The sequence below is a fragment of the Pseudopodoces humilis genome, chromosome 1 (assembly GCF_049639895.1).
Source record: "Pseudopodoces humilis isolate 2021_Gansu_Grassland_sample_001 chromosome 1, ASM4963989v1, whole genome shotgun sequence".
NCBI classification, from domain to species: domain Eukaryota; kingdom Metazoa; phylum Chordata; class Aves; order Passeriformes; family Paridae; genus Pseudopodoces; species Pseudopodoces humilis.
In genome coordinates, this window is record NC_142200.1 from 92023341 (window position 1) to 92044217 (window position 20877).

At 37.0% G+C, this 20877-nt stretch overlaps 1 protein-coding gene across 4 annotated transcripts in view; it reads left to right on the top strand.

The window, feature by feature from the left end:
• The window catches only part of CDKAL1 (CDKAL1 threonylcarbamoyladenosine tRNA methylthiotransferase), a 377880-nt gene that overhangs the window by 262640 nt on the left and 94363 nt on the right, over window positions 1-20877 (top strand). For all 4 annotated transcript variants that reach the window (XM_088053806.1, XM_005525251.3, XM_014254558.2 and 1 more), the window contains one exon: window positions 11006-11186. In XM_088053806.1, coding sequence (XP_087909932.1) covers window positions 11006-11186 — 181 coding nt within the window. The remainder of the gene's footprint in view (window positions 1-11005; window positions 11187-20877) is intronic.

Sequence of the window (20877 nt, forward strand, 5' to 3'; positions counted from 1 at the left end):
TCTGATTTTTTTTTTAAATTTCCCACTTAGTAACCCTACACTTAGACAGCAAAGCTACTGCTTGAATGGCTTAAGATTTGTGGCTGTATACAGCCTGTCAAAAAAAAGGCACCTCCTGAATTTATGCACATTTAACAGTCCTTTATTTTATTTAAAGCTTTTGACTGTGACAATATACACTAATAATGATATGGTAAGCTATCCTAATTGTCATTATTAAGGTATCTGCAACTTGGTGACACACTGAAAATGAAGTAGTTCACTCAACTGAACAGAGAGAAATGGATGAGAGCTTCCCGGAGGCAACAGTGTCCATTGATTTTGTATTGTTTTAACTTTGTCATTGGCAAGCTAACGGTCTACATTTAAAATACTGTCTTTTCTTTTCCTGGTTTTGCTTCTGATGTCCTCTATGTGTTGCTTGCTGTGCATGTATGAATCTGAATGTCCTTCAAAACTTTGGAAGGAATGCATGAATTAATTACTTCTGTTGACCCCAATATTCTAAACTGATTCTGTCTGTTACAAAGAAATGTTCTTAAATTACTGGCAGCTCTAGACATAGGAAGCTGCTACCAAAATGTTACAAACATGAAGTGTGTAAGAACCTAGCTGGTTGAGGCCATCCTTCTCAGAGGTTAAATAGGGCATTTTGGAGCTGTTTTCATGGTGATTTTGCTTTTTCTGCCCAGTGTCTTCAAGCTACATAGCAGACTAAGCCCATTTCTGCACTTGGAAGAGAAGCCACAGTATTTTGCTTTAAGAAGCCACAGTATTTTGCTTTAAATTGTATCTTATTAACTGATACATAAAATAATATTTTATTTTTACGGAACAATCATTTATAATGTCTTGTATTCTGAACACACTTGCTGTTTGGGTGTACCTGAGAACAAAACAGATACTTCTCACAGCCATTCTGCTACCTTCCAGTTAGCCAAATGAATGGTTCTTGCTCATAAAGATGGATATTATTTCTGGTGTGATTTCTTTAAATTCAGATTGTTATCAGAGCATGAAATGAATGGGATGAGATGGTGATCTGAAGATGGTGTTTGTTGTGTACTATCACTCCAGTGATGCTCATTACCTTAACAGTCATGCTCAGTTCATTCTGAATATTGTTTCAATTATATTTTACGTGAACGAATGAATAATTTTCATACATGCCCTTTGAAATATTTACTTTATAATTTCTTTAAATTTATTCTTGCAAGGTAAATTCTCTGTTTCCCAATGATCCAAGTTATATTGCATTATGCTGATTGAAGTATGATTATATTGAAATATAATTAACTTTCTCTTATCACACTTTAATTAGTAAAGCACACTGGATTTCTTTGAAGTTATGCTCATGGGTTTTGGCTTAATAAAGAAATAGCATTGCTTGTAAGTCTGAAATGTTACCTCTGAAAATATAATTCTAAAGCTATATAGGTGGTGTCTTCTGAGTACATCACAATCCTTGTGTCACACTTTGGTCTGAAGTGTAAAGAACACATTTGCCAGTGGATCATGAAATAAGAATGAAAAACTTCGAAGTTACATGATAGCAGCTTTCAATCTTTTTGGAGTAGGGAGGATGTTTTTGGAATTTTGAGCCAAATGCTACACTTATTCTGAGACATTTATTATTATTATTATTATTATTATTATTATTATTATTATTATTATTATTATTATTATTATTCAAATTTGCTTTTTGTGCTGCAGATAGGAGTAGTAGTTCCCTATGCAATCTCTTTCCTGTACATGCATTTCTCTTGAAGGGGAAAAAAAATAAATATTTTTAGAGAGGTGACAGTAAAAGGTTTTGACCTACCAGATACTTGATACATAAGAGATACTGGATCTGAAAACTTCACATTTAAGAATGTATAGGAATGAACATCAAAAACTGTCTGGTGTAAAACTGCAGCATTGTTTAGTCAGAGTACATGAACTGTGATTTAAACACCTCTGGCTAACATTCAGGAAAACTGCTTATGGCTGCTAAAGCCTCGACCCAGACAACCTGCCTGCTGCTCTGTTAAAACTGTGACTCTCAGGTTTAATTATAACAACACCTTCTGTAAGTGCTGTGTTGATAAGGATGTAGCAAATAAGCTGCTATGTTTTGAGTGATCAGCTGGTGTGGTAAAATTTGTTTTTCGTTAGATACTTTGAAAATGGAATGGAGGTTATGTAAAATTTGGTGCACATCATGCCTATGTTTTCAAATGCTGTTTTCCTCAGAGTCTTGATCCTTTCCATGTTGATGTTTGCAGCTGGAAAACTTTTCGTGTCATGATTTCTCACAAAGTTGTAAGACAGAAAAAAGATCCAGTCAATTTCTTTGTATAGGTTGTGATGTGAAAAAATTGTGTCTCTTTTAAATATGTTTGCTGTCTGGGGGGAACTTTTTCAAACTGTGCACACTTTTTTTCTAAATCTTCTGTGTTTTAATGTATGTCTTGCCATTCTTTTTCTCTGTGCTGCAAAAATTATTAATATAAACAATCTTGAACCAACACATTGGAATAAAACATCTGCCCCACTGGCAATTTTTTCTTTTTTTTTGGTCAATTCTTGGATTTCTTCAGACTGAAATCTTATATTATCTTTTAAAATCTTGCAACTTTTCATACTACTGCTCCTTCCTTGACAACATCTTCCGTTCTCCTTTATCACAACCACTTTGCTGACTTTGGCCTGTCTTTGAAATGTGCTCGGCCTTCTTTTTGTTTTCATTTCTAGCTTTTTTGTTTTTTAAAACTTATTTCTCTCTTGTCCCTTGTATAAGGTCCATTACTTTTTGCTACTGCTACATGCTGTCAACGCCTGTCTCAAAAAGGATAGGTTACAATGAGCAAAGTTACTGTAAAGACTAACAGAGATTATCAGAGGTATGGCAGATCTTCACACAAATGAGATTAAGGACTCTTCAGTCTGGAAGGATGCTAATTCAGAGGGACTAGAAAAGAGGTCAGTAAAATCATGAAGAGCACTGAGGAGGTGCATGGAGCTGTTACTGGTCTCTCCCAGCATAACAATTAGGGGGAATCAAATGGAATCAGCAAATGGAAAGCTCAACAGAGAATTTTTTATTTTTTTTTTCAAGTGATTTTAATATGGAGGGGTTTAGATTTACAGAGAGACTTGCTGATGAGTTAATGGAGAAGAAATCCATCAGAAGCTACTGGTTACAGAAATATCTTTCTGACAAAACCAGTTGGAAGGACAAAGGGATTCGGGGGAGGGGGTCCCAACATCAGAAATGCTTCCCTGGGCTACTTCTAATGCCTATTGCTAGGAGTAGATTGCTGGCTTAGATGGACCTCTGGACCAGTGTGTCTTAATCCTCGAGATCCCTGAAACATTGCAGGACTGTAGATTATAGATGGGCAAAAAGATACGTTCAGAAATACTTATTTTTCTTTTCCTTTTTTTTTTTTTTAAATTAGCATTTGTTAATGGAGCCCTGCTTGCAATTTTTTCATTTGGTTTCATCATGCCAAAAAGGCATGCTAATCATTTTGTTTTATATGCCTGATTTCTGTGTCAGAGTGAAGAGCTAAATGACTGTCACTGAAACAGACATGGATGGGTCCTCAGAGCCCAAGACGTTTAGTATTGGTGATAAGCATTGTGTCAGACTGAGAAAAAGTATAACATATTCTCTGCTACTCATGGCTGAGATCCTATTATTTCTGACCATGCCTGACAGCTCTAATGTTAAACAGTGAAGGGTCATAGAAAATTAGTGTAATTTCAATGGCTGCTTTAGTGCAGCAAACGTTAAGTCAGTTCCCAAGAACAGTTCCCTGGTGCAACCCTTAATAAATTCAAACTTTATTTTTAGGGATGACCTTTAGTAATGCGAGCCTTGATCCATTGAGATGCTGTTCACTTTTGATGCATCTCCAAATCCCTTTTTTATGCATTTTAAATCAACACACGCTTATTCTGAATTTATGTGTGTGGATAGACGGAGAGATGTAATTTAAACACATCTGTTCAAATATGCATTTCAGATCAACTTGGTGCCGGTTCTCATAATACGGCTGAGTTTTTGACGGGTATTATATCCCTAAAGTACACAGCAGATGGTATTTATTAGAGATTGAATGGAAATGAAGTTTAAGGATGTTGAGCTTTTTGTCTTAAGTCGCTCATTTTTTAATCATGAAACAATAATGATCTGAAGTTATAAATCCATAATGAAGTTCTATAAAATGTTTCTTGTTTATGGGGAGAGTGGAACACCTTATAGTTGAATAAAGTTGGATCAAGCCTTAACTGTTTGGTTTGGGTTTTGGGTTTATTTCTCTTTTTTTTCAGAATAGTGATAATGGGAAGTATTACAATGCTTTAAACCATTTCGGCTGTATCTAGTAGGAACTCTGGCAACCTTCATGGTAATTGTTTGAAGAGAGTAAAACCATGTGTACTCTTTCATCCTCAGGCAATGAGCCATGCTAATTATGAGATATACTTTTTATCTAGGTCACTATTCCCTGGTAACAAGGACAGCCCAGTCCCTACTCACACAGAGTCCTCCACACCTATAGTTTCTCAAGCTGAGTTCTGGAAATCAAGTCTGCTCACTGCCTCCAGGTGTCATTCAGCCTGATTTCTGAAAGAGCTCTTTTGGGGGCAGGAGGTGGGTTGGGAAAAGAACAGTCATTAAAAAATACCTGTTCTCACTCTCAGTTAAATTCTGAGAGCTGTTGGATTGTGCTTCTTGATCACGGATACTATTCTCCAGCCTGTTTAAGGTGACTTACATCAAAAGCACTAATGACTCCAAATTCAAACCAAACATAATAAGCTGCACTTGCAAATCCGTTGGATACTGCTGAAGATCACAAAGCTCAGGTGTAATGTGTTCCCTTGGGAATCACCACCAGGAGTAGCCTCCAGTGCTCTATCAGGTGTGGAATGCAAAAAGCAGAATACATCCTCTGACTCCGTAGCTGTCAGGCTGGACTTATTTTGTAGTTTCTGCTACCTTTGAAATTTGAAGTGTTTCACTATGAACCACCTCCAAATTAACTAGTAGGATCTAGTGGCTTTGCCAACTATTCTCCCAGATGAATATACCTTCCTTCAGTGAAATTTGCAAGAATACTCTGAAAAAATACTCAGAGGGTTTCTCTGTGGTCTTGTCTGGCTTTCATTTGTCTGTTTTATTATTTTTTAATCAAAGCAAGCATATAAACAATATGGCAGTACAATTTCTTTTTCTGGTTTGTTGTGTCTTGGGCATTAACTTCTGAGAGATAAGATCCAGGTTATAAAAATAAATTTTTTGAAAAGTATTAAAATGATGCTTTTTACACACATAAAATACGACTTACTTAAGCATCTGCTAGTATTCATTGCCTCAATAGTTAAGTGAGTTGACTTATAAATGAAGCTATTAAATACTTTTACATGCAGTATCAACATAGTTACCTTTTTTGCTTTAATTCAGCCAAACTGAGGTAAAGGAGAACTGATTTGTGAGACAACCTGGAGTTCTGTTGTGCAGTAATAGAGAACATTTTGAAATATTTGAAATAAGATAATTTCTTATATCCTATATAATTCCTACATAAATTTTCTTAAATATTAATGTTCTTGATATATATAGCTGCATTTTAATAAGGTATCTTACCAAAATATAGTTTATATCTGGACATAAGGGCCACTGTGTTATCATTTAAGAGAGTTTACACAGAAGTGTTTATTACGTGTCTATTGTCATTTAACCAAGGTACTTTCCGGTTTTACTCCGTGTGTAAATCAGTTCAGCAATTGATATGAGGGTTCAAAAGAACTTGTTTTTCTCACACAGAGGTTCTGAACTCACACATCCTGGACTGCTTTTAAACACATGTGGAAAAGATTACCAAGAAAAACATTTTCAGTGGATATCTATTTATTAGATGCCTGTTCATCCTTTGTGTGATTTAGGGCAAATCATGAATGGGAGAGGAAGGAGAACCCCCTGCTTCAGAAATTATGTTCAGGTTTAGTCCCCCCCAACTCCAGACAATGAGTCCATGGAGAGAGAGAGAGAGAAGTGCTGGAGGATTTCAGAACAGAAACAGTCTGAATTCCTTTCTCAAAGTGTGGGGATTTTTCCATGGCTTAATCCTCAGGTTAATCTCCATATAGCCAAGAGAAAAGCAGGGCGAAGTTTCCTGTTGTTCCTAGGCAATGCTTCCAGCTGAGCAGTCTGTTTCTCTTGTGCTAGCTCCAATTGGTGTGACTCCTCGGTGAGCGATTTAAGTTGGAGTCAGAAATCCCACAAGACTAGGCCTCATGGAGAAAAGAGAAAGAGGGGTTGAAAAGGGCTTCTGCAAGACTGTGTGTGGTCATGGGGAAGATGGAAACACATCCTTCAGCTCCAACACAAAACGGCACGTTGAGATGCCTGTTAGGCTCTGTAAATGCACTTGAAAGACCAACTCAGGTACCTTCAAATTATTTCATCCATTAACCTCATTTCATGTTTTCTGAATGGGCTTATACTGCAGAAGCATTCTAAAATATAAAATAATGTATGATGCTTCAATAACATTTCAGAGTAGGCTGGTTTTATTTTTTTTCCCTGGTTTTTCCCTAACATTTTTTCAATGCAAGTTTCTAATTCATGAATCAAGAAGTAGCTATGTCATCACATTTTTTGTTTTGACTTTAATTACTATAGATTACACAGGAGTTCTCATACCATTCTGTGAGACTACATATATATAAAAAGACTGTATTCTTTTTATTCATATTTCTATTTATTCTAATCCAGTATTTTGCTGGAATGTAAGGGTGGTGGTAGCTGCTCTTGCTTAAGAGCGAGTTGATGGCTTTAAGTAATTTCTGGATTTAAGTGTTAATTGCTGAAATAGAAGTGGGAAGAATATGTGATCATGCGAAAGAATTTCAAGTGGTCACATGAGTAGCTGAAGGTGATAATTTCAGCTCCTTTACATAATTTCTTCCCTGAGTGTGGATTTGGTTTGTAATGGTTATTGCTAAAGGAAATGTTTTCTGTAGCTAAAACCACATAAAAAGGTCCATGTAACAAGTGAATCCTAGAAATAGTCACAATTTTTCTCCTGCTTTTCTTAGAAAAATTGCTCTGTGAAAATGGCAGGGGTGGCTGGTTTTACTGTTTTATTTGTGTCAGCTTTTATCACTTTTATCTCTTTTCCAAGTCACTTATCCATGGCTTGACTTCTAGGCATCAGACAATTCCTTGGGTCTGACTTTTTTTTCTGACCCCAGAGGCTGACTTGGTTCCTCTTCAGGCAGAGGGTAAGATGTTGCTTTTCTTCTTTCAAACACATCTTGTTCATCCTTTCTGTATGATTTGGATACGTGTGTTGTCAGCACTTGTTTATGGGTGTCTTGGTCCTTACAACATCACTGTAAGATGATGTAAGACACTGGGTGTGTCTTCACTTTAAGATAAAGTAGTTGCTTCTCTTTGGGTGGTCAGAATTGCCCAGGATGATGGGGTTTGCATTGCTGGTCTAGTTCAGAATGGCAAAACATCAGTCTGCTTGACCAGGTGGAAGGGATTTATATAGAGGGACATAGGGGAAAGAATATTCAGGAACCACAAGTATTAGGGCTGTTTCATCTTATACATGGCATTAATTATTCCTCTGATTCATTTTTTTCTGAAATTCCACAGTTTTATTGTAAAACATCCCAATTGAGAGTCAACATGTTGTAGTGCTTCTCTCCTACAAAATATTTGTGGAAACTGAATAGTTAGACTAACTGTAAATGTGTTCATGTAATAAATGTTACAGGGGATGTTCACCATTTTTTTTTTATTTGTTTGCTTCAAAATAGATAAGCAGCATTTGGTGTAAAAAAATAATAATATTGGCTGATGCACAAGAACTTGTTTTTATGTGATTTTGGATCATATTTCATAGATGGAGCAATTCTTAACATCATCTGAATCTTAAGTAATAAAGAATTTTGTGCTGCTTTCTTTCAGGCTGTCAGAGAAAAGGTCACTTTAATTTTCAAGTGTGTATGTGTTTTATATTTTTTCATAATTACATATTTTTCTCCTCTTTTTTTAATTAAGAAATTATGTTTCACATGTGGAACTAATTGTACATATTTTTGTTCATCACTGCTTTGAAAAGTCTTTAAGAGCTTGATTTTTATAATTTTTGATTTTGTTTTGAGTGAAATCTCATGCTTTTCTCCCCTTTTTAAACTGCTTGTTAAACAATATAATCAGCAGTGATATAAAAATGCACTATGCAATGTCATATTTTAGGCAGTTACACTGGATTGAACTGTAATTAATTGCTGTTGCCGAATACACCATGGCCTTATTCTCTTTTTGTACCCAGGCTTTTCTTTGTGTGTGATAATTCCATCCAGGAAGAAATCTAATTACTAAGATAATTAACACCTTATCAGCAAATGGAGTTCAGACATTTGTAGAGTTTATGAATTTTTAAAATATGTAATTTCCTTTTAACTGAATGACAACTGGTGTTATGGAGAAAAAGAGCATATTTTATTGTATCTAGCTTGATTGGACCTTGTAATTCATGTTGCTATAGAAACAACCAGGCCTTTATAAAGGATGGTATTACTACTACCATTGGTAATAAATGCTTTGACTGTTGCCAATAGTGTCATTAAAATGGATAAAATAACTTCATTATACTGGTTTTGTCAAATGTAATGAATGTTCTGTTCATGTTTTGAGAAATGGCAGCTGATGTTAGGTGGCATTGGTTTATAAAGTAATGTACTCTTTCTTCCATGAGCTTAATACTGCTTTGCAAGATATTTGTGGTATGAACAAAGTCATGTTGCAGGATACAGTGCTGCTCTCTTCATTCAGTCCTTAAAGATAAGGGATTTTATTGTTACTTGATATCAAGCACAAGTTCATATCTTGATGTTTGTCAGTGTTAAGCAATGGTAACTGAGGGTGCTGAGCCATCAGCTCTGGGGATTTCTGCTGTTCTGCACAATATCCAGCTTGTGTTTCCCACTTAGGGCTCTTGGTTCAAGTCCTTGAAAACGTTCAGTTTTATACTGGTTTTGATTTGTCATTCAAATGCCATGTTTTAACCTCCGTTCAGATGATGCAGTCTGAATTCATGAACTCAAAAGGGAATTGATAGAATTTGGTTTCTTTGGTGGGAATTTTTCATCAGGAAAAGGTGGAAGAAGGTTCTAATAATATCTGATAAATTCCAGTGCTGCTACCTATATATCCAATACCAATATATCCAATAAATGTTAAAAGAGGAGAAAGGCATTCACTTTAGAATGAGTTCATTGCCAATACTTGAAGGAAAAAAAAAAAAAGTTTAGGGAAAAAAATATCACAGAATATACTTACTACTGTGTACAATTTGTCTGAAGGCTGTTGTGGTGAATATAAGCTATGGTATAATATTGCATCTAATCAAATTAATGAAAACAGTATTCTCTGCTTCCCTTTTTTGGATATTTTGACAACAGGTTTTCCTTTTCCAATAGAACTCATTGTTTCAGGAAGTTTTTCTTTAGGGAAGTTTTTCTTTCAGTTACTCAAAATCAAGTTTCTTCACTCACTATAACCACATCATTTTTTTTTTCTGTGGTGATATATTGTCTAATAAGTAATTACAGTTTTCTTTGGCTATTTGAATGCTTTATAAATGTAATATGGATTACATGCACTGATGTTCACAGTTCTGCATTGTGTTAACCGGATGAGGGGAAGAGAAGCTTTCCATCCATTTCTTTAGGTTAGAGACAGTCTTGGAGACATATTCTTAACCTCAAGTGTGAACTTCGCTTGCGACAGTTGTCTTTTTGCCATTCACCCCTTAAACAATCTCTCAGCTCTTTCTCCACCTATAGCCTACGTAAGAGCTGTAGAATTATTTAGATTGGAAGGGACCTCTGGAAGACATTTATTTCCCCTACTTGAAACAGGACCAGTTCCAAGTTAGATACCACCAGTATTTGTATAGAGGTCTTACTTTTCTCCATAAGTTATATTTTCTCCAGTTTATCATTGTTACTGGCAGTGTGGGGTGAACTCTGCATTGTGGAAACAGTCTCATCTGTGTCAGAAGGGAGCACTGAGCACTCTGCGTTTCTGCCTCTCTCCAGAGATTAATGCTAATCATTATTCCCACTGTATGCAAAGCTCAGACTGGGTGCAAGCCTTGACAGCTGCTCCGATATCTACTGGGGAAAGTGTTCATGGCATGTTCCCACCATGTCCAAGACTGTGACAGTGGCACAATTTCAACTGAAACCCCCTAACTTCACCCTCTGCTGTGCATCCTTCTGTGTCTGTGGGCTGTCTCTGTCAGCTGTGCTGCCCTAACCTGATGTGTGTAAGGGTTCTGCATATTCAGTCCAAGGGGAACAGTTAGGGAATGTTGACCTTGCTTAAATAACAAGAGAACTCACTGCCCGTTCATTTGTGAACTTAAGTATTTTGTTTTCCTTTTAAAGCAAGGCATAGGCTGATGTTTTAGAATACTGAGTTAAAAATTAACTTGTGACTAAAGATGTATTTTTGGCTCCTAAGCTGATTTTGCTCAAATTTGCTGGGTGATATGACATGCCAGTCCCCTCTTTGAGATATCCTGTTCTACTTCAATAGCAGGATTATAAAACATTAAACAGCTGATATTTTCTAGCGACTGAGTCTCAAAAGGTTTACATTTTATGGATTAAGCAATCAGAATTCAAGAAATAGGAAGGTCTGCTGATTACCTCTAATTTTGATTGAAGGAAGGGTTGATCCAGATGTTTTTACACTTCTTTCACAATCTTAGTCCAGTATTTGCTGCAATGTCTTCTATTACTTGTGCACTTGGCTGAGCAACAGATTTATTTCTCATTACCAAGCAATGGTGTTATTTTTTTTTTCCCCAAGATCCTTGTAGGTCTCAATTTCTGTAGATAAAGTTGATGGTTATATGTACCACTAGCTTTTAAGTACATCTAGTACATGTCCTCAGTTAAGTATTTCTTTCTACTTCCTTTACAGAGTGCCTGGAATAACAATTGCTACAGACATAATCTGTGGTTTTCCAGGAGAGACAGATGAAGATTTTCAAGAAACTATGAAACTTGTAGAACTTTACAGGTTTCCAAGCTTGTTTATTAATCAGTTCTACCCACGTCCAGGAACCCCAGCTGCAAAAATGCCTCAAGTTCCAGCTGCAGTGGTAAGATCCATTTTCAGATGCCTTTAATAAAGCATATACATGAAAACGTACATTTTCTACAGAACTGTGCCACATTCAGATGAAGGATTTTTTTAGTCCAGTAAGGGAAATGATGCTAGCTAGACCACTAAATGTGTTTTCATATATAAATGACTGATCATATTGTAAGGAAGGGTAAAGCAGTGGTTATATTGAAGGTCTTGTCTGCTTTTTATCAAGTTTGAGGTGAATGACTACCAAGAGTAGTAACTGATTGATTACACATAGTATTTTTTTCTATTTTAAGACTTCTGGGACTCCATCATTCTCAAGCTTATTGTGAATATTTATGCAAAGTATTAATAACAGTGATAGTCTCTGATTTATTTGTCAAATATTAAATTTAAAAGCTACTTCTTCTTGAGACTCTCCTTATGCACTGCTCATTTACTTCCTTCAGCCTGGAAGTTAAAGGCCGTTGCATCTAATCTTCCTTCCTTCCTTCCTTCCTTCCTTCCTTCCTTCCTTCCTTCCTTCCTTCCTTCCTTCCTTCCTTCCTTCCTTCCTTCCTTCCTTCCTTCCTTCCTTCCTTCCGCCACTTCCTTCCTTCCTTCCGCCTCTTCCTTCCGCCACTTCCTTCCGCCACTTCCTTCCGCCACTTCCTTCCTTCCTTCCTTCCTTCCTTCCTTCCTTCCTTCCTTCCTGCCTTCCTGCCTTCCTGCCTTCCTGCCTTCCTGCCTTCCTGCCTTCCTGCCTTCCTGCAGGCCTTCCTGCCTGCCTTCCTGCCTGCCTTCCTTACTGCCTTCCTGCCTTCCTTCCTGCCACTTCCTTCCTGCCACTTCCTTCCTTCCGCCACTTCCTTCCTTCCGCCACTTCCTTCCATACGCCACTTCCTTCCTTCCGCCACCTTCCTTCCGCCACTTCCTTCCGCCACTTCCTTCCGCCTTCCTTCCTTCCGCCACTTCCCTCCGCCACTTCCTTCCTTCCTGCCACTTCCTTCCGCCACTTCCTTCCTGCCTTCCTTCCTGCCTGCCTTCCTTCCTGCCTTCCTTCCTGCCTTCCTTCCTTCCTGCCTTCCTTCCTTCCTGCCTTCCTGCCTTCCTTCCTTCCTGCCTTCCTTCCTTCCTGCCTTCCTTCCTTCCTTCCTTCCTGCCTGCCTTCCTGCCTGCCTTCCTTCCTTCCTTCCTGCCTGCCTGCCTTCCTCCCTCCCTCCCTCCCTCCCTCTTCTTATAGAGAAGATACATGGCTGCGAACTATATCTTGCTTGATATAAATAACTATTTATAAGCAATAATAATAGCAATCATATCAGAAGGCACGGTTTGATTTATTTCAAGAAAATTGAATTTCTTATTTTTGTAAACTGAATCTCAAAACAGGAAAGTATACAAGATTGATGCCTTTAGTAATTCCATTCAACTCATTATTTTATCATTTTTATGGGCATAAATAACATTTATATTTCCTTTCAATGTAAGAATGAAAGTTAGCCAGCAGTGTAAATCAATTTAAATAAAAACCTATTTATTTCAATTTATGTATCCTGGTACACCAACACGAAGTCAAAATAATATACTGGGACTTGTATCCCTTTGCTTATATGTTTGAAAGCTTAACAAAGTATCTCTGTTTACTCCCAGTATATACATGAATTCCATAGGATGTGTCAGCTGATTACCAGATTATATCTGGTGTCTTCAGTTTATTGTTTAGTGTAGTGCAGCTTGGGCAATGACTGTTCATTTATTATAGACTATCTCAGAATGGATAATTGTAAGTTTTCAAATATAAATACCTGCTGTTGAAGTGGTCTCCTTAGTATAACCAACTCACATGGCTGCATTATTTGTCTTACTCTTGAATGCTTTTTAGATACTTTAATAAATGAAAAAAAGTTTAGAAATGTAGTTTTTGGAAGGTATGAAGTATAAAAGTCAAAACATTGCTTTGTGTTTTGGGTTTGTATTCCTATACACAAGTTCTTAAGCATGCTATTTTCACAGGAAGTGCAGAGAGCTTAAGTTAATTTACCCACTTCTGTTTAACTGGGGGCTTATGGGAAGACAGTCTGTGAAGAGATAAATTATTAAAAGAACATTAACTGTTCTGTAGTTAGAAGTATTATTTGGAAAATGGTAATCGTCAATTTAACCCAGTTTCACATACTTTCTTCTTATTTGTAGCACTAGTACTTACTGCTTTCAGTGAATTAGAACCTTCAAAGAAGATGGGGCCTCTAATCCAGGGCTGATGAAAATCTGTAATTAATAGATTTTGTTTCTCTTTTTTTCTTTTTTTTCCCCCCCTGTAGTCCTTCAAAAATCCTGTGTTATGAGATCCTTTGTTCTTTTATCTCTTAGTAGAAATGAAGAGCAACTAGTCAAACAGAGCAGGAAGAGCTTGTGCTAATCTATGTTTTATATTCACATTACTTTTAGACAGCAGCTGATGATCTTTCCTGCATTTCCAGAAATGGACAGGCATTTAATTTGTCATTCCTTGCTTAGAGTAACTTACTTTTCTCTGCTAGGAAAAGGAAGTAGCACACAACTATCCACATTATGCACTCTGACCCTTTCATCCTTTAATGAAATAATATCCATGTTAATGAATTCATGTTACTGCATTTGCATTGGGTAAGAAATGGCACATGCACTGCCATACAGCTGGTCTGTGCAAGTGTCTCAGCGTGCATTAGATCACCAGTCTGAACTTGTGAGCTTGGTGCTTCCACTGGATGTTCGTAACAGTATCCTCTGCAGTGGATCTGTTGGTAGCACTTCTTTATGAGAAAAGAATTTTGTTTATACTGTTTAAGAACAGATGCTGAATCAGTGAGCAAGTTATTTGACAACTTTTATTCTTCTTTTCGTCTTTGTTACTTTTTCCTGAAGACTGAATGCATTTGCTACGTTATTTCAGCTTTTAAATACTTCTGCAATGGACAAATCCATTGCTAATTGCAAACTGCTCCACTTTAATGACTCCTTCTTCAGCAACTCTGATTCAGGATGGCCTTGGTGATTCTGCCCAAGTATCACAGCTGCAATAATAACATATTTGTCATGTCAGTTCCTTTAAGATTACCTTTTTTTGGAAGACCTTACCACTTCTAGAGACAATCTATAGAATATGAAGCATAGTAATATTTAGTACTTTTATATTTTTAGTGTATCGGTTGGATTATGATCTTAAATATAATTGCCTTTTGGGAGAAAATCCTCATTTGAGCTTATCTTAATAGAAGAAACAATCAGTAGGTCAACATGGAATCATCCCTTCACATAGATAATTTATCATTGAAAGCCTTACAGGCACCAGTAGTTTGCTAAAAGGGCAGATGACACTAATCCAGATGGACAGTTCTGCCACCATAAATTCAGAAAAGACAGCTAAGGCTGCAGGCCTTTCTTATTTCTCCTGGAGAAAAAATGTCCATGGAGAATCAGACATCTGTCTGAATGGTCTCATCATTTCATAACCATCAATTAGATTATGCTTACCATAAATACTCTCCAGTTTAGAAAAAAGTTAAAACAAACCTAGGCATGATTTTTTTTTTTTTAATAAGCAATTACAGTAATGCTGAGTCATGTGCCTGGAAAATGAGCCAAGCTGTTGTCCAGAACTTAAATGCTACCCAATTTTTTTTTTCTTGCCTTTGTCCCAATTTTATCCACTTTCTGCTAAATGCACTGTTTCAGAGATGAGTCTGGATGCTTCTTAGTGGGTAGAAAATTCTCACTCTGAAGTGTGTTAATGATAAAATGCTACTTTGTGTATTGTTATTTCTGCTATTATTGTTATTATGTATCTGAATTACTCCATTTCCTTACTGTGTTTGCTTTTGTGTGTTAGTGTTGGTAACTGTGTAACTCAAATTACAGATTCTAGTTAAACTAATAATAACCAATGTAAGAGAACATGATTCAGATGTGTCTGGTATGGGAATTAGGAACTCATATTTAATTGCATTGCAAAGGATCAGAATAATTTGAAGTGTGATTTATTATTACTATTAATTTTATTATCTAAAATTAAGAGTGTGTAATACCTTATGTTTTTGATAATTTCTCTGGTCTTTGTTTTTTCAAGTCCCCACTCATGTGGGGACTTGAAAGATTCTTTTCTCTGTCCTCATTATTTAGTCCATCACAATTTCTGAAACATTAGGGGAGATTATCATCTCAGAATCAACTTGACTTCTGTCAAGTTGGAAATTACATGAGGAAATAGCCATTTTGAAAATAAGGATCATAACAAGGTACAATTAGGTTCATCTCTACTGAGAATAGGAGATGGCAGCTGTTTTGAGAGCAGTAATGTGACTGCAGCTTCATGATTACACTGTTATCAACTGCAGTATGGATTCTAATTTTTCTGTATATATTTTCAGTAGTGTAAGAAATTTGGTTTCAATTATATATTCACTTTCTTTTTCCTTCTCCCTTTCTTTATATCACCAGATAATTACATTGCTTCGAGCTAGAAAATTTTGTCAGTCAACTATTGAAGATTTCCTTTAATTCCTCTGAAGTGTCTCATTAATTTTTTCTCTCTGTATTAGTTGTATTAAGCATGATGCTTGCTATACTGAAGTGAATAACCAATTTACAAACTTCGTAACTGTCCTGGTTTTGGCTGGAATAGAGTTGATTTTCTTCCTAGAAGCTGGTATGGTGCTGTGTTCTGGATTTAATATGAGAAACATGTTGATACCACTACATGTTATTTCTTGTTGTTGTTAAGTAATGTTTAGCAAGTCAAGAACTTCTCAGCTTCTCGTGCCCTGCCAGCAAGAAAGCTGGAGGGGCACAAGAATCTGGGAGGCTGCTCAGCTGGGACAGTTGCCCCAAGCTGGCCACAGGGATATTCCACAGCATGTGGTGTCATGCTGAGTATACAGAGCTGGCCAGAGGCAGCTGCTGCAGCTGCTCGGTCACCCTGAAGAGCTGGAAAACTAACACACTGTTAGTACACTCACCATTATTAGGAGAAATAAATATCAGTGATCAGACCTTGTATCCCACTCCATTTAATCAAACCGTCACTTAGATCTGTTCCCATATTTCCCAATTACAGGAGCAGTACATAATACACTAAGAGATTTTTTTTCCATAAGAACAGCATAATACAATATACACCTCAGTGCTGTCTGCCAGACAAGTTGTATTTGATCATCTCTGTGGGAGCAGAAATTTTGTGGCCTTTATTCTATAATGGCTACTTATTTTTCTTAGACTGCTTTACTTTTACTTCCCTCTAGGAGGTCTCCAAGCAGTTTCATGACACCCTTTCAAAACAGAGTGGCTGCAGATCCACCATATCACTCTTTGATTAGAATTCTGCAAGGCACTAAAAATAGCCATTCTTGAGTGCCACTAGATACAGTGTGATGTTTAATTCCTCCTTTGCTGGGTGGATGGCTATAGGTTTTGTAGTTCTGAATCTCTGCACACAAACAGTTAAATCTTCCATGGAAACTCACATGCTCTTCCTTTTCAAAATACATGATTATCCAAATGTTGCCAAACTGTCCCAGCCTCACTGAAAAATAACCACTCCTGCATCAGACAATATAGCTGTCCTCTGCTTCAGCAATTTTAACTTCAGGTAGCTGGACAGCAAATGGAATAGCATTGCTTGTGCAAGGGACACCTTTAGCACGTTTAGAGCTCTAATGGAAAGGAGCACAAGCAGGCTGGTAAGCTACCTGCTTAGCAGACAGTGAGGAAGGATGACAATTGAGGACTGCTCTTGCTTTTGAGCATATGTTTGAGACTTTAGTGGGTGGTGATGGTGCAGAAGGTGCCTGGGGGAGGCCAGGGTCAGAGCTAAAACAAGGAAAGAATTCATCTGCTGTCCAGTGTGGATTTAGAGATAACTTGATAGGCTTTCATGTACTCTGTGGTAAATAACACAGCCAATGGCACTGTTAAGCACTTGAAGATTGAGAGAGCACAGCTTTGGGTGGACTTGATTAGTTACTGTGATTTAAATGTCCAGAAAGGAAGGTACCAAATCTTTTCTAGTTCTCACAGATGCAGCAGAATCAGTAATACTTCTTGCCTCAGATTAATGGTGGCCAATCCAAAGATCATGCATTGAGATTATGTAGGGATATTCTTCTAAAATTGAAGAGGAATGTTGTGGAGATCATAAGGTGGAAGAAAAGGAAGTAGAAAAAGAAACAGTGCCACTTATTCAGCAGTACTGTTACTCCAGTCTATTGTCACTGACTATGAGCTCCCCTGTTAAGTGCTGTGAATAAATGGTATTACTTGTCCAGGGAATTGGATGCAGCTGTGATAACTACTTCTGGTGTATCAAAGGCTCTTGGCCCTTGACACATATCTCCCCTCCCCAGAACATGCAGTAATGCGTGGTGTAGCATCCAGAATGTTCTTGATGTGTAAGAGAAGCCAAGACTGATGTCTGAGTTTGACTGCTGAACCTCTGTACCAGTTTGTTTTTCAGCACTACACTTTTATTGGCTTTTTGCTCTTCTGCTAGAACAAAGACCTGAGTGAAGATTTTCATGACAACTTTGGGACCAGGGAATTAAAAATGTGAAGGCCGAAGGGGAATGTAGACCATGAAGGAAAGAACAATATATAATTCTTCATATTTTTCACTGTAACTGAACTACTGTAATCTTCCAAGTTTGCATTTCCTGGCAAGTTGCTTAATAGTTTTATTTACATCATGCTCCTTTATGATTTTTATGAAAAAAACTGCAGAAAGCCATACAAACCACAGATAGCTATGAATTCTCTCACAAAACCAAACAAACCCAGTTATTCTTTGATGGGTTTTATTTTGATTGGTGTGTCTGTTGGTTAGTGCCATATCAATGTCGGTTCCTTCTAGATGCTTAGAAATAGTTTTGCATTATTCCCTCACTGTTTTTTTTTTCAGGGACTATATAAACTGATTGACTTATGAAAGCCTGATTCCTCCTTTTGCTCTATTTTAAAGATGGCCAAAACATCTGACTACTTTTATGCTGCGTCTGTAAATCTACCCCTGTGCTCACCATCCAGCATGTAGCCAAAACTGCGGGTTTTTGCAATGAATTCAAAGGAACGTAATTACCTGTGAATAGGGGGTTTGTGGTTAGACAAAACTACTAAACAGAATTTTACAAATGTTTAAAGACCATTTTATTTTAGAGCTAGAATCAGCTCAAGTTCAAACCACTTAGTTATTTTACCAGGCGCTGAAATGAAAATCTGGTTTTGTTGTTGTGGGAGGCAGTTGAGCTGGTAGGTTTTAAAACAGGTCAAACCCTTTTTGAGACCTATAAATGATCTGCCTATGGAGCTGCTGAAAAATCAGTTCATAGCTGAATCTGGGGAATGAGTTAAATTGTACAGTAACAGCTGGACAATGCAGAGTCAGACCCCTGAGAAAGAACGAAAGTATTTTTACTCTAGCCTGGAGCTGTGGCTCTTAAATCTTACACTGGTGTAGAATAGAAGTCTTGTGCTTTCAAGGAGCAAAACTATGTTGCTTGAGAAAACAAGTCAAAATTCAAAGTGAGATTGGAAATACATTTAGGAAACCAGCTTAGTTGGTGTTCTATTTTTTTTTAATTTTTGGGGATTTTTTACAACAGAAACTGGCTGGAATGAAAATTACCAACAGCTTCCTCATAAACTTTATACAAATCCAAGTTGAAAATTAGAACATCTTAAAGTAAAGTACAACTATATAACAAAATCTAAGCCATGTTGTTAAGAAAAATAATTGGAAAATAAAATATGGAGGAAGAGGTAGAGTTCTTCCTAAACTTCAGTCCAGAAATAGTTACAGAATTTGCAAGAATTATGAAGCTGCTGTTAACATCATATAACTTTGTGGACTGATGCTTGCAGCCATGTGCAGAACATATGTTGTATTAAAAAACAGTTTTGGAAAGTGTAGTTCTCCAAGATTTGTAGTGGCCATGAGCATTCATTACCCATCTTCCTTCCCTGTGAGTCTTTCTGAACACTCTGATGGGATTGTGAGATTCTTAGTTGCAAGGAAACTGAAATAACATCAGGAATTTTGAACACCACATACTCCTGTGCTGAATAGAAGGAATGGAAGATACGTTCAGAAAAAAGGTGGAGTAGCCTTTGATTTTAAGAGAGAAAATAGTTCTATCTCCAATCTACTCTTTATTCTTCTGTCCTGTTCATTGGCTCATAATGAAGTGGAGGAACCACGGAAGTTTTAACTGTGCCTTTTTGTAATTTTTTGTAATTTTTGCTTGAATTACATTTAGGTAAGTTGTGTAAAACTGAAAAAAGAAAAATCCATTTTTTAATTTGGAATTTCAATTCACTTTATAAGCCAGACTGCACAGAACTAAAAACAGTGCCAGCAGCTGTAGTAATTAATAATAACTTATTCCCTGAAACTGGATATAGGCATCAGAACAGAAAATTTTCAAAATTCCAGACGTCTTCAAATGAGAATAGGGTTTAGGTGTAATACTTTGTGACTTAACACAGACTGCAAATTAATTTGTATCATGGAGGCAACTAAGCTTGCCCATCATTTGCAAATAACGTAACATTTATGATGGCCCATGCAAAGTTCTTTGGAATGAAAGGACACTGAAATATCCTGAGGTAGGTTCTTGGTGACCCTTTCTTGAACTTAATCTGTCATTGATAATGCAAGTACACTCCCTCAAAGCTGTCAGAGTCGATCAGGTCAGTTTGGAACTCGTATCTTCCACTGTTTTCATTGCTGCACCTCTGGTCATTGGGCTAAAAATCTTGGAACCTGGAATTCCTGAAAACCTGGAAGTAGAGTGGAGGACTGAGTAATAGATGAAAATAAAACAGTGAGAACAGTTCCTGTGTGTCTAGGGAATTTGTGTGTTGTAGGTATGCACACGTGTGGTCTCTCTCACAGCAAGCACTTGAGCATTGCTCCTCAGAGTTTGTACCACACTGTGCCCTCTCCAGCACTTCTCTTTCTGTTCTTCTTGCAAGGCTGGACAACTTGGTGCTTTCAAGGCTGCTTGTGTGTGGTAAAGCACACAGATACTTCACCAGATCATAAAAAGGAAAAGAGTGCCCTGCAGACAGGTCTGTTCTGATCTTATGTTTGTTCTGGGCTTAACATTTATATAGTTACAGATACACAGATATTTTAGAATTACATTTCATTATGAAGATGTAGTTTGCAGTTTATTCTGGTTTATATTATTGTGTAACTGACTGTGGTAACTATACATATTCAAAAACAGTCTATGCCTTGCGACCAATCACTTTATTTCTGATTTAGTGTCAATCTGATTTGAAATATGTCTGATACCCCAGGCCAGGATTCAGCTAAATATTTTGTTCTACAAATTGTTTTTGACCTAAGCAATCTTCCTAATCAGTTAGAGTGGCATCCTTAGGAAATATCCACCTCATATGGATTGAATTTCTACATGAATTTCAAATAAAAAAAATGTATCTGAAGTGAGAGCATTTTACAAGCTATACCAAATTTATGGACCCTCAAAATGGACAGGTGCTGAGGGCTTTTTCTGAAATTAAGGCTTGCTTTGTATCTTCAGAATAAATTTTGCATAATTTATAGAACCACAGAATTATAGAATATCCGATGTTGGAAGTTCATTAAGTCCAACTCAAGGTCCTGTGCAGGACATCGCAAGAATCACACCCAGTGCCCGAGAGCATTGCCCAAATGCATCTTGCACTTT